Here is a 15,457-nt window from a genome sequence, read left to right on the forward strand (position 1 = left end):
TATAAATATATTAAATATATCCAGTATACGTACACCAAATAGAGAGAGTGAGTGGCACTCACCAGTAGTTGAATGCACCAAAGCTTCGTTATTGAAATGCCATGGAAACAGCAAGTGAAGAACGACACAAAGAGGAAGCCAGGAGCGAAAGAGTAACAGCCATTTCATCACTACAGTGGTCTGCCGACGTGCGTGTATCGTGTGAAACGGCTGTAACCTGTTGGCTTCATAGAAGATGTCACATCCTTAACTTGCTGTTTCTATGGCTTTTCAATAAAGAAGCTTTGATACATTTAACTGCTTTGGTGAGTACCACTCACTTTCTCTCTATTTGGTGAATAAATGAAACAACATTCTAAAACAAGACCCCATTCTTGAGATCGCAGGGAGTCCCATCAGTTGGATGCCCCATGATCTGACACTTATCCCATATGTTGTGGATAAGGGAAACGTGTTTTAACTTGGAATATCCTATTAAATATTGGATAAAATTTGGGGGGAAAATTGCAAATTAAGAAAGTTAACTCATTAAAAAAAGATTTTTAGATTATAAAGTTAAATGGGCACTGTCATTAAAACTAATTCATGCTATTGCACTCCTTATGGTAAATAAAAAAATCTTCCTAATTTAAAAAAAAACTGCCACTAGGTGTCTCCCTACTTGTTCAGAGCACATTTCCCCCCGATCTCTTGCACAGATTTTGGACTCTTGCTGGCCTGGCAGAAGTCCAAAATCAGGAAATGCTGAGGGGGGGGGGGGGGGGTTACTGCAGCCTTATCCAGTCATAGCTCACCTCACACTGAACTGCTTTAGGCTGTGTGTAGCAGAGTAAAAAATAAAAGCAGGGGGTGGTTTATCATGTGAAAATTTAACAAGATCATGAGAGATACTCTTTAAAGATTAAATACTTTTTCTTGCAATTTTAGCCTGTGTCTTACAATTATTTATTGCCGAGATGATACTACCGTATAGTGTATAGTTCATATGCTACTACCATATAGAGCTCAAGCAAAATGCAGTATCTAAATAATTCTACATTAAAGTAGTTTGGTTTCTGTCCGTTAGTAAATGGAGCTCTGCCAGCCTCTCAAAATCAATTTTACTACACCATTCCTGTAGACACCAAACATCACATAACGCACATTCATCCCATTCAGGCATTGTTTTTGCCACCGGAGAAAACTGGAAAGTGATGAGAAGATTTTCACTCTCAACTTTACGAGATTATGGAATGGGGAAGAGAACAATAGAAGACAAGATCATTGAGGAATCTGACTGCTTAGTACAGAAGTTAAGGTCATATGAAGGTGAGTGGTAATACATTATTTCAAGAGTAAAGCAACACCCTTTAAAATATAATACTCTTACTGAATCTATCCACTGCAGGTTCCTATTGTAAGAACAGGGGTCCCTCTGCCCTTGTGGGGAGAGAAAAAAGCAGTAGGGCTCCTCATTGGAGTTTTTTTTATTTTTTTTATAGCAATGTATGTAACTCCTTACAGTGAGCTGCTTACCTTTAAGTGTTGTGTCACAAAAACTATATCAGTATTAACCCCTTAAGGACGCAAGGTGTACCTTTACGCCCTTTCTATAACGCAGGGCCACGCTGCTATTAACCCTTTAGACGCGGCGTTCAAAGTTGATCACCACTTCTAAAGTGAAAGTAAACTGCTCCCGGCTAGCTCAGTCGGCCCAAACAGCTGCTGGACACAAGGAGGGCCCTTACCTTCCTCCTGTGTGTCCAATTGCCAAATGACTGCTCAGTGCCTGAGATCCAGGCATGAGCAGTCAAGCAGCAGAATCATCGATCAATGTTATCCTATGAGATAACAAAGATCGATGTAAAAGATCAGTTAGTGCAGTATTATAGCCACTAGAGGGGGCTATAACACTGCAAAACAAAAGTGAAAAAAAGTTAATAAAGAGAATTTAACGCCTTCCCTTATAAAAGTTTGAATCACCCCCCTTTTCCCATTTAAAAAAAAAAACAGTGTAAATAAAAATAAACATATGTAGTATCAACTTATGCGGAAATGTCCAAATTATAAAAATATATAATTAATTAAACTGTAGAGTCAATGAAGTACACGCAAAAAAAATTCCAACATCCATAGCGTATTTTTGTATCATGAAAAAATAAATTAAAAGCGATCAAAAAGTCCGATCAATACAAAAATGGTACCGCTAAAAACTTCAGATCACTGCGAAAAAAATCAGGGTCAGAAGATGACAATTTTAAACGAATAAATTTCCGTGCATGAAGTTATGATTTTTTCCAGAAGAACGACAATATCAAACCTATATAAGTAGGGTATCATTTTAATCATATGGACCTACATAATAAAGAGAATGTGTAATTTTTACCAAAAAATTTACTGCATTGAAACGGAAGCCCCCAAAATTACAAAATGGCGTTTTTTCTTCAATTTTGTCGCACAATTATTATTTTTTTCCGTTTTGCCGTAGATTTTTGGGTAAATTGACTGATTTCATTACAAAGTAGAATTGGTGACACAAAAATAAGCCATCATAAGGATTTTAAGGTGCAAAATTTAAAGAATTATGATTTTTTTTAAGGTAAGGAGGAAAAAACTAAAAGTGCAAAAACGGAAAAACGCTCAGTCCTTAAGGGGTTAATGTAGTTGTTTCCATGGTGCAGCCTCCAGGAATCGAAAGGGATAGCCTTATCCACTGCTGTTCCTAATGTACTTCATTAAATAAAGGAGAAGTAGCTGATGTCTGGAGGCAACATAACGGCCAGCTTAGAGGATATACATACTACTCCCCCTCTCAATGTTCCTATACCGGCATAGACTGGATCTTAGCCCATTCTTCTCTGTTGCCGAGACTACTCTATGCTAGACACCTACAATTGGCTTGGTACTTCCATGATATAGTGCAGGTGGTTTTTAATTTGGTGGATCGTGCTACGGTCCCCTTTAGATGGACCCTCAATGAGTCCCTACTTACTATGCCATGAGTTAAGTCACAATTGGAGGCTGACCTGTCATCTTATTTTTCTACTTATGCTTGCCCTGATAGTGCCCCTAGTTGGGTGTGGTTGGTGCATAAATCTTTTACGAGGGGTCGTATCATCTCTATTGCTTCAGGGATTAAGAGGGACCGCAAGGCCACTAGGACCACTCCTTGAGACCAAGTTGGCTAGACTGATGTTTGTACACCAGCAGTCTCCCTCTCTATATCTCTATAAGTCTCTCAGTGACACCAGGGCGCAGCCGGATGCACTCCTTTCACATTCAGTGGAAAAAGCGGTGCGTTGGACGAATGCTACCTATTATTGCTATGCCAACAAGCCGGATTGCCTATTGGCATCCATGCTATGTGACACAGCATCCTTTAATAAGGTGCACACTCCCAAGCTCCACCCTGGTGTACGCACCACTAACCCCGATAAAGTCTATGATGCTTTTCATTCTTTTTATTCTGCCCTGTATTCTGCTCCTTCCCACCCCCCCTCGCTTTCGACTACCCTTTCTTCTTTCCTTTCTACCACACTTCCCATGCTTGGACCTGATGCCTTGAAAGTACTTAATGCCTCTATTACCCCAGACCAGGTGGAATGGGAAATTTCCCCGCCTGGTTGGGCTCACAGCAGCCTACTACAAGAAACTTGCCCCAATATTAATACCCCACTTTACTACTCTTTTTAACTCCATTCGCTCCTCTGATGCTCTCCCCTATGATTTTCTAAATGCTCATATTACAGTTATTCCTAAGCCCAATAGAGACCATCTCCATCCAGCTAATTATAGACCGATATCCTTACTCAACATTGACACTAAACTGCTAACTTCTATTCTAGCCTTTTGTCTTAATCGCTTTCTTCCTTCTTTAGTATATGCTGACAATGTGCGCAAGATTGTGAATCTGATCCAGTGGTCCAACACACCTAACACTCCTATGGTTGCTTTGGCGTTGGACATAGAGAAAGCTTTTGATAGCGTATCCTGGCCTTATATGTTTGCTGTTCTATGTAAATTTGGCTTTTGAGGCTCAATCATTAGCATTCTACGAAACCTGTACTCCTCCCCAAAAGCTTTTCTTAAATTACCTTCTACCAAGCCTCACCCTCTCTCTATACTTTAGGACACCTGTCATGGATTCCCACTCTCACCGGCCCTGTTTGCCCTTATGATGGAGCCGCTAGCGGCACAGATTCAGAATTCTCTGGATATCCAGGGGGTGAGAATGGGCGAGAATGACTACAAATGCAGTTTATTTGCTGATGACTTTCTACTCACTTTAACGACACTACTTACCACTTTACCCAATCTTGCGCACGTATTGGATGTCTTTGCAGAGGTCTCAGGACTTCGCAATCTGAAGCCATGTACTTCAATGTCCCCACTTCGGTTCAGCACCTTATTTCTTTAAACTTTGGTTTTCGAGATTCCTCCTCTGGCCTCTCCTACCTTGGGGTGAAACTCACCACCACCCTCCCAACTCTATATTCTGCTAATTACACTCCATTATATCGCACCCTGAGAGCTGACTTACTGAAATGGCATTTTTCGTACCTGTCCTGGATTGGGAGAATTAATGTAGTCAAAATGGTGTTATTACCCGCCTCTTATATTTATTTGCTCCCTTCCAATACCAGTTATAAAAAAAGACCTTCTTTCTTTGCAGAAGGAAATTTTTTTGCCTACATATGGTCTTATAAAAGGCCCAGGATAGGTAGAGCTGTCATGTACTATCACAAACGGATGGGGGGCCTGTCAATCCCCAATCTACTCAAATGTTATTATGATGTTTGCATTGCAAAGCTCTCTTTGATTAATTGTCGGAGGGGAACCCCAAGGAGGGTGGGTCTAGAGGAATCCTTGGTCTCTCCATATTCTCTTCTCGCCCTTATGTGGACGGCTTCTTCTATCTCCACTCTTCTTCCCTCTCCCGCACATGTCACTTTATATGCTCTCTCTCTTTTTGGCATCAGGTTCACTTTAAGTTTTCTTTGCAATCTTTACCCTCCCCTTTACTGCCCTTTCTATGTAATCCCTCTTTCACTCCTGGTATAACTGTCTTCTCTTAACGCTGGTGGCGAACGACTGGCCTACTTTGTCTACTTTGTTGACTTTTTAGAAGGAAAGACCTTGGTTTCCTTGGGGAATTTAATGTCTCGTCATACCATCCCTGTGGGAGAATTGTTTAGAGCCCGTCAAATTATGTCCTATTACACCTCTCTAGTACCTCCTGCAACTCAGGTTGCCATGACTCCTTATGAAAGGCACATGCTGTATTCTCCAGCCATGCAAGGGTTACTTTCTTTTTTTAAAGCTTCCTTTAACCTCTTAAGGACGCAGGGCGTATGGATACGCCCTGCATTCCGAGTCCTTAAGGACGCCCGTGGGAATTCCGGTCCCCACCGCTAGCCGGTTGGGGACCGGAGCCGGATGCCTGCTGAAATCATTCAGCAGGCACCCTGGCACATCGCCCAGGGGGGTCCTGAGACCCCCCCATGTCGGCGATCGGAGAAAATCGCATGTCAATTCAGACATGCGATTTTCTCCAATTCCGAGCTGATCGGGTCTCTGGTGACCCGATCACCCGGAAAATAGGGCTGATCGGAGTTGTCAGCAACAACCCCGATCAGCCTAAAGGATTGGAGTGAGATCGCAAAGCTGCGATCTACTCCTATCCCCTGCCATTACTCAGAACGGAGTTCTGACCAATGGCAGCGCAGGACAGGGGGTTGCCATGGCAACCCCCCGTTCTGCCCGCCCCTGGATGTCGAGGGGCTCTGGGAAGAAGATGGAGGCCGTACCTGCAGGAGAAGATGCCTGGGGACCTGGGATCTTCGCTGAAGCCTGCAGGATCCTGATCAGGTAGGGAATCGACAGTGGGGGGGGGGGGGGATTGAAAGTGAAAGTAAATCGATCTTTACTGTGGCAACCACTAGGGGGGCCAAACTGCAACTCCCAGCATGCCCAGAGAGCCAAAGGCTCTCTGGGCACGCTGGGAGTTGTAGTTTTGCAACATCTGGAGGGTCACAGTTTGGAGACCACTGTTACAGTGGTGCCCAAACAGTAGCCCTCCAGATGTTGCCAAACTACAACTCTCAGCATGCCTCGACTGCCCAGGCATGCTGGGAGTTGTAGTTCTGTAACATCTGTCCCTTCAGATTTAGCAATTTTCATGAAATTTTTGAAAATTGCTGCTCTACTTTGAAGCCTACTAATTTTTTCAAAAAGCAAAAGTATGTCCATTTTATGATGCCAACATAAAGTGGACATATTGTGTTTGTGAAGAAAAATAAAATTTATTTGGAATATCCATTTTCCTTACAAGTAGAGAGCTTCAAAGTTAGAAAAATGCAAAATTTTCAAAATTTTCATGAAATTTGGGGATTTTTCACCAAAAAAGGATGCAATTAACGTCAAAAATTTATCACCAAAATAAAGTAGAATATGTCACTAAAAACAATCTCAGAATCAGAATATTCTGCAAAAGCGTTTTCGCGTTATTAATTTGTAAAGTGACGGTGGTCAGAATTGCGAAAAAGGGCTCAGTCCTTAAGGTGAAAAAGGGCTGCGTCCTTAAGGGGTTAATGCACCTCCAGTGGATACTAAGCTTCCATTTATGTTGACCTGGGAGGGAGATTTGCGCTCCACACTCACCCTATGTCAATGGAGGGAATGTTGCACTATGGTTAGTAGAGGTGGTTGGCAGGTTTCCCTAATTGAGACCTCATTGCGAGTACTACATAGATCTAATAGGATGCCTGCCCTTCACCACAATATTTTCCCTACTGTTTCACCTCTTTGTTTTCGTGGATGTGAAGCGAGGGGAACTATGTATCATACATGGTGGAGCTGTCCGGTGGTAGTCACCTTCTACAGACAGGTGCTAGATATGCTCTCCACGATTCTACCTTTCCCTATACCAAGACTTCCCTCCTATTGCTTACTAGGACATAAACCTGCTAGAATGCCTTATTGAGTTTTTAAGTTGTTCCAGTTTATGTTAGCATCCCGTACCACATAGCTTCTAAGTGGAGAAAGCCTGAATTGCACCTGCAGAGAGTGATAGACTGAATTAATGTCATTATGTTGAACGAAAAACTGTCTGCCATAAGGGTAGACCAAGTGGACCGTTTTAACTTGGTTTGGGAACCATGGCTCCTGTCGACCTATTGTCTTGATATGCGCCATTGTTTCTCTTTATACTGATTATGCTTCCATACATGTATTTAGCCCTGGATGTGTAGATTATTTATTACTTCAATATTGTATGTAGCCTTCATTGACTATGTGATGCCGCACCAAATTTTGTATTTTATCTATGCTGTGTCTCTGTGAGTTAACTTATGTCTTTTGCCCGGTTGTACCTGGTTGTTCAGTTCCACCTGGGTCAATAGACCTTGTTTGGATATTCACTATGCATATTTTGTATGTGATTTGCTTTGCTTTTACAATAAAGCTTCTTTGTTTGATGGTTAAAAAAAGGAAAAAATTGAAGAGACCTAGATCCACAGCACAAACCACTAGTAGTCAATCTTATAGATATAATTTATTGGCATGAATAATTGCTGTGATTGGTAATAACGCGTTTCTAGGCCAAGCATTGCCTTGTCTTCAAATGAGATATTGCATTCAGCATTGTTTTATCTCTGTGAGTTCTGTTGGCTTACCTAAACCACTACTGAGTCAGGCCCTATGAAAAGAGAAATAAAGTAATATGCACGTCTATTAGCTGAGGTTATTTTGTGGATACACAAATCATTTAATAAAGAAACCAATAAGGTGTTTTAAACATATAGCAGTAAAACCTTAAAGGGTAACTATAACTTTGTTGAAGAAGGACACTTGTTTAAATGCTCCACAACTCCATAGCCTACTAAAGGTTGCAGTCTATGGAATTGCTGGAAGTTCTATAGGCTTGTATTTCATAGCAAACATATGCTGCTCAGCAACAGAGGTCAGCAGAGAGCACTGTGGTCATGACAGAAGAGAAATCCAAAAAGAAAAGCCTTTTCTCTGTAGTATACATTAGGATTTTTGTTATAGAAATAATTTACAAATCTGTTTAAAGGAGTTCTTCGTTGCTTAAACATCTTATCCCCTATCCAAAGGATAGGGGATAAGATGCCTGATCGCGGGAGTGCCGCAGCTGGGGACCCTCGGGATCATGCATGCGGCACCCCGTTTGAAATCAATCCCCGGAGCGTGTTCGCTCCGGGTCTGATTACGGGCGACTACAGGGCGGGCGGCTTGTGACATCACGCCTGCGCCGGCGTGCGACGTCACGCTCCGCCACTCAATGCAAGCCTACGGGAGGGGGCGTGATAGCTATCACGCCCCCTCCCATAGGCTTGCATTGAGGGGTGGAGCGTGACATCGCACGGGGGCGCAGGCGTGACGTCACACGCCGCCCGCCCTGTAGTCGCCCGTAATCAGACCCGGAGCGAACACGCTCCGGGGACTGATTATAAACGGGGTGCCGCGTGCATGATCCCGCGATCAGGCATCTTATCCCCTATCCTTTGGATAGGGGATAAGATGTTTAAGCACCGGAGAACCCCTTTATCTTTCTGGCACCAGTTGATAAAAAAAAAAAAAAAGTTTTCCACAGCAGCAGACTATGGAGTTGTATCCTGCCCAAAAAAATATTTAAAAAATAACCTTTCTTTTTGTTTGTTTCCTTTTTTCAGGAAAGCCCTTTGATAATGTCACCAGTATTTATGCTGCTGTAACCAATATAATTGTGTCTATACTGCTAAGTAAAAGATTCGATTATGATGATCCGACTATACTGAGGCTTATGGGCTTAACTAATGAAAATATAAAACTTCTAAGCAGCCCCTGGGTCTTTGTAAGTGACTATTATTATTATTATTATCATCATGATATTTTTATGGACAATATTTGTTGTTACTATTATTGTTATTTTTATTATTATTATTATTATTATTATTATTATTATTATTATTATATAATTATCTCCTATCTATCTATCTATCTATCTATCTATCATCTAGCATACGCATTTAATTTAAACAAATGAACATTTTTTTAAGTAGGTGGCTAGTATCTTGAAACACATTTTCTGATTCTTCAATTCATTGTGTAACAGTAATGTATTTTTGAAAAGTAGAGGAATGTCCAGCACAAAGCGCGATGCAAGATGGAAATTTATTGAAGATACACACAGCAAACAGCAACACGGATCATAGAGTAAAGTGACGCGTTTCAGCAACCTTGGTCGCCTTAGTCATACAATGGTATACTCAGATCAGTTCGGCTCTTATAGTAGGCGGCACCGCCCACCTCACCAGGTGAAAACACCTGAGTGGGACGGGGCGGCGCACACCCACACACAAGGGCCAGACTGACGTCTGCGTTCACACTAAACAAAAAAAGGGGGGAGGAAAAGAACACTAAATAGAATGTACATAGCTCACATATGAAATTAGCTGTGAAATATCATAAACGAAAAATAATAATGTACATAATCAAAATTTCCAGGGATAGGGACTAACCAACATATATGAAAGACATGATAATAAATCGAAAGTTTAAAACCACATGGTAATATAAACTGTCAGTCACATCCTAGGTGTGCTCAGATTTGTCAGTGTAAAACACAGTATAGAACCAATACCATAATCATTTTTGAGATATCAAAAACAAGTCACTTCAAGTATGGTAAATAATATTAATGTATTAGAAAAAGAAAGAAGGACTTGGTACAAATGTACTAAAAAATATAACATTAAATAAATTAAGATCCAATCCCCTGGATATATCCCACATCCGAAAGCAATAGCCACAGAAATAACAAAAAATAGAAATAGGCTAATATAGATATGATATAAACATTAGCTATCTGTATAGGTGGGTGTGGGACAATCCATAGGAAGATATCTAGGTTCTATAGAAGAAACAAAATGGAGGAAGGGAGAAGGGTCACACACCCAAAGTCTATAACACCACATATAATTGAATATGGTATATGTGAAAAATAAAAACATATATATAAAAACATATATAGTGGTAGATGTAGACCTATGGGAAATGTCAGCCAATGGGACAGGAAGACTAGACCAAGTTGTATGATATACTGTACGGGAAGGGGAATATGAAATAACTATATTATATATTAAGTTATAACAACCCTATACAAGTAGGTTTAGTACGGGGGTAGGGACAAAGGCAGGACATCAAGGAAGTTCGAAAAATAAAACGAACTAACAGGAAGTATATTACATTGTATACCAATCTAATAATATAACATGGTGTCTTGCCTTTTGTTCAAACCCCTAGGAGCCCTAGTATCAAGTTTCAAAATCCAAAACACCTCACGGTCAAGTAACTTTTTTCTATGGTCTCCACCGCGCAAAGGCATAGTCACTTTCTCTATGCCCTGAACATATAAGCTGCGAGTAGATCCAGAATGTTTCTCTGCACAATGTCGACTCACCATGGACACGTGCCGGGAGTTAAAATGGGGGATGTCCGACAGGTGCCTGCGAACTCTCACCTTCAGTGCACCCGTCGTGCATCCCACATATTGGATGTTACATTCCCAGCACGTGATGAGATAAACGACATGGTGTGTGCTACAATTGACAAATTGTGTCATGTTGAATTGTTCACCATTGGATGCTGACACGAAGCTCGTGCTGTTAAGCATAATAGAACAGCAAGTGCATCTGCTATGACCACATCTAAACGAGCCCCGGTGTTGCAACCAATTAGTCTTATGACATCTAGTGTTCAAAAAGAGACTGGGAGACACTTTATTAGATATAGTTTTGGCTTTCTTAGAAATACATCTGAAGCCGCCACTGAATATTTCAGAAAAAGACGGATCACCTGAAATCATAGGAATATATTTCTGTACTATATTGCGGATAGCATGAAAGTCATCACTATACTGGGTCACGAACGTAATGGGGTGATGTCTTTGCATCCCCGCGCTTTGTGCTGGACATTCCTCTACTTTTCTATTGTTCGTCTTCGTGGTGTCCGCACGAGTCCGTGCACTGAGGCGGCGGTGGAGAGCTGGATGACCTTTCTATTTCTACAATCTACCGGACTATCCGTGCACCCACCATATTATCCCGGAGATACGTGTTCAGGAGCGAAAATGGCTACAAGTGCCTGCCTGAAACCCGTGGATGACGACCGCCAAGCACGCATCGCAAAGATGTCTCTGATGTTCAACATGCAAGACACAGGTACGAAAGCAACAGTGGATCTTAAGATTTTAATGGAGGAATTGGAGAGGGCTCTTACCAAGGAGACCCGTATTTGGTGGGATGTTTCCACCCTCAAAAAATACGTTGAAAATAACATGGTTCCTAGAGGACTACGACTTAGAAAGTTTCCTACCACTGTGTTTGGGGAGCAGTTCAAAGCTGATTGGGAACAACTTATGACAGAATCATCACTTAAATTTATGAAGTTAATTATTGCATATGAAGAACAAGCTCTGTTGGAAGCTGATGAGAATATTACAAAATTGCAACTGTCATTACAACAATATGAAAATCACCCCGCTTTCATGGAGCAAGACAGTAAAATTAAAGAAAATATCGCTAAAGCTGAGTCAACCATCACAGAGATCAAACAGAAAAAGTTCATGAGGGATCTGCAGGATTATCAAACCAGTACAGTTTACCAGTGGCCAACAATGGATAACAGACCCATCCCCAAATCCATCCTAAAAAAGAGTCGCGGGCGCAAGCATACCTCTAAGAATAAGAATCCTGTTTCTGCTAAGGACTCTAGAGTCAGTTTTACATGCACGGATGGCGACTCTATAGATTCCGGAGATCAGACCAACGCCTCTGGACCTGTCACTCCGGCGGCTTCCTCCTCCCCGTTACCCACGTCATCCCAGGTATCGGTGAGTCGCTCTACGTCATCAAAAAACGCCGAGCGGGGAGGAAGCACCGGTCGTCCAAGAAGAAGCCCGCGGTCTTACAGGAGGAGGTGAGCTCAATACCCGTTTTCAACCTATCGGCAAAGATACTATCTTCTTATGAACTGAGTGTTCTCTCAAAAGGACTTACCTTTGCACCTTCTTGTCGTTTCAACTTATTCAACACTCTGTTGGACATTAACAAGTTAGTGAGAGACATTACGATCAAGAAGCACTTTCATAATATGTCTGATAGCTATGTTGATGCCGATACAAATAGTGATTTCAATACAAGTAATTTGCATGAAAATGTGGTCATGTCTGATAACTATGTTACAGATATTAGTACGTTCCCTCCCAGGTCTAATGTCAACCAACATACATACACTTTTAGTGATCAATGTATTGCCTCTGAGTTACAACAACTGTACAATATGTCTTACACTGATGGGGTACCTGAATTTGCTGTGTCCAACCCGGATTTTTATCCGATAATGTCAAGGACTCCCGTCCTTGATCACTTTCAAGAAGTGGTGGAACGGGAGTTGTTGATGCTATCCAAAAGGAAAAATTGCAAATTAGCTGGTAATCTATCCCCCCAGGAAAAGGTAGCGCTTGACCACCTCAGCAAGTCGGACGATATTATCGTCCGGCAAGCTGACAAAGGGGGGGCAGTTGTAGTCCTTGACAAAGGACTTTATCACAAATTGAATATGATTATGTTGCAAGATACTACCACCTACAAAGTATTATCTGGTGACCCCACCAGTTTCTTTAGACTCATTTTGGATAACCTTGTGGATCTTGGGGTAGCCAATGGATTCATTGACCAGCGTCAAGCTGAATATATTAAAATCAAACACCCTACGATTGCCATATTCCATTCGCTCCCCAAGATCCACAAGGGTGTATTTCCCCCACCTATGAGACCTATTGTGGCAGGGATATCTTCCCTTAATGAAAGAATGTGCTCATGGGTTGATAACCTGCTTCAACCTCTGATCGGTCAAATTCCGGGATATATCAAAGATACCGGACATATTTTGACTATGTGTGAGGATATAACCTGGCAAGATAATTATATATGGATAACTGCTGATGTCACCTCCCTTTATTCAGTTATACCTCACGCATTAGTCAGACCTGCTTTGAATTGGTTTCTGAAAACATATTCGCAGTATTCGGCTGATCTCTGCGAATATGTTATCTTAGTGGTAGAGTTTTTACTAACACATAATTTTTTCAAATTTGACCAACATTTCTTTTTACAAACGACTGGGGCGTCGATGGGGGCGAAGTTCTCCCCCTCTCTCGCCAACATTTATATGTGTTGGTGGGAGAGAGAGACTATCTTCGCCCCCACTAACCCTCACTCCTCATCCATTTTATTTTACGGCCGATACATCGATGACCTTATATTTATATGGAATTCGGATGTGGCGGCCGTTGATTTATTTTCAGATTATTTGAATGATAATGCTCTTAATTTGAAATTTACTACATTATCTCATGTCCCCACTGTCTCCTTCCTGGACCTCTATCTGACTGGTGATATTATCACCGGAAAGATAGTGACGTCCACATATAGGAAGGAGACCGATGTGAACTCTATCCTACGAGCCGACTCGTGCCACCCCACCCACGTGACAAAAAATTTGCCCGTGGGTGAGATGATTCGTGCGAGACGTAATTGTTCTAGAGAGGAGGACTTTGATCGTGAGATCGGAGTCATCTCATCTCGTTTGAAATCAAGAGGCTACCACGATCGGCACATTCAACGGGCGATAAATATTGCCCGCGACCGTGATCGCCTAAAACTTCTATCTGGTGGGAAGCGATTGTCCTGTCCCACCAATGACAACATTGCGGGGATGCAAAGACATCACCCCATTACGTTCGTGACCCAGTATAGTGATGACTTTCATGCTATCCGCAATATAGTACAGAAATATATTCCTATGATTTCAGGTGATCCGTCTTTTTCTGAAATATTCAGTGGCGGCTTCAGATGTATTTCTAAGAAAGCCAAAACTATATCTAATAAAGTGTCTCCCAGTCTCTTTTTGAACACTAGATGTCATAAGACTAATTGGTTGCAACACCGGGGCTCGTTTAGATGTGGTCATAGCAGATGCACTTGCTGTTCTATTATGCTTAACAGCACGAGCTTCGTGTCAGCATCCAATGGTGAACAATTCAACATGACACAATTTGTCAATTGTAGCACACACCATGTCGTTTATCTCATCACGTGCCGGGAATGTAACATCCAATATGTGGGATGCACGACGGGTGCACTGAAGGTGAGAGTTCGCAGGCACCTGTCGGACATCCCCCATTTTAACTCCCGGCACGTGTCCATGGTGAGTCGACATTGTGCAGAGAAACATTCTGGATCTACTCGCAGCTTATATGTTCAGGGCATAGAGAAAGTGACTATGCCTTTGCGCGGTGGAGACCATAGAAAAAAGTTACTTGACCGTGAGGTGTTTTGGATTTTGAAACTTGATACTAGGGCTCCTAGGGGTTTGAACAAAAGGCAAGACACCATGTTATATTATTAGATTGGTATACAATGTAATATACTTCCTGTTAGTTCGTTTTATTTTTCGAACTTCCTTGATGTCCTGCCTTTGTCCCTACCCCCGTACTAAACCTACTTGTATAGGGTTGTTATAACTTAATATATAATATAGTTATTTCATATTCCCCTTCCCGTACAGTATATCATACAACTTGGTCTAGTCTTCCTGTCCCATTGGCTGACATTTCCCATAGGTCTACATCTACCACTATATATGTTTTTATATATATGTTTTTATTTTTCACATATACCATATTCAATTATATGTGGTGTTATAGACTTTGGGTGTGTGACCCTTCTCCCTTCCTCCATTTTGTTTCTTCTATAGAACCTAGATATCTTCCTATGGATTGTCCCACACCCACCTATACAGATAGCTAATGTTTATATCATATCTATATTAGCCTATTTCTATTTTTTGTTATTTCTGTGGCTATTGCTTTCGGATGTGGGATATATCCAGGGGATTGGATCTTAATTTATTTAATGTTATATTTTTTAGTACATTTGTACCAAGTCCTTCTTTCTTTTTCTAATACATTAATATTATTTACCATACTTGAAGTGACTTGTTTTTGATATCTCAAAAATGATTATGGTATTGGTTCTATACTGTGTTTTACACTGACAAATCTGAGCACACCTAGGATGTGACTGACAGTTTATATTACCATGTGGTTTTAAACTTTCGATTTATTATCATGTCTTTCATATATGTTGGTTAGTCCCTATCCCTGGAAATTTTGATTATGTACATTATTATTTTTCGTTTATGATATTTCACAGCTAATTTCATATGTGAGCTATGTACATTCTATTTAGTGTTCTTTTCCTCCCCCCTTTTTTTGTTTAGTGTGAACGCAGACGTCAGTCTGGCCCTTGTGTGTGGGTGTGCGCCGCCCCGTCCCACTCAGGTGTTTTCACCTGGTGAGGTGGGCGGTGCCGCCTACTATAAGAGCCGAACTGATCTGAGTATACCATTGTAT

At 41.4% G+C, this 15,457-nt stretch overlaps 2 protein-coding genes across 7 annotated transcripts in view; both read left to right on the plus strand.

Moving 5' to 3' along the window:
* LOC130361225 (serine/threonine-protein kinase SBK1-like) overlaps nt 1-15,457 on the plus strand; it is a 613,716-nt gene that overhangs the window by 466,300 nt on the left and 131,959 nt on the right. The window lies entirely within an intron of this gene.
* The window catches only part of LOC130360958 (uncharacterized), a 90,775-nt gene that overhangs the window by 5,876 nt on the left and 69,442 nt on the right, over nt 1-15,457 (plus strand). Inside the window, exons 4-5 of the mRNA XM_056563514.1 lie at nt 1,159-1,308; nt 8,673-8,833. Coding sequence (XP_056419489.1) covers nt 1,159-1,308; nt 8,673-8,833 — 311 coding nt within the window. The remainder of the gene's footprint in view (nt 1-1,158; nt 1,309-8,672; nt 8,834-15,457) is intronic.

This window comes from Hyla sarda, chromosome 3 (genome assembly GCF_029499605.1).
Source record: "Hyla sarda isolate aHylSar1 chromosome 3, aHylSar1.hap1, whole genome shotgun sequence".
Taxonomy (NCBI): domain Eukaryota; kingdom Metazoa; phylum Chordata; class Amphibia; order Anura; family Hylidae; genus Hyla; species Hyla sarda.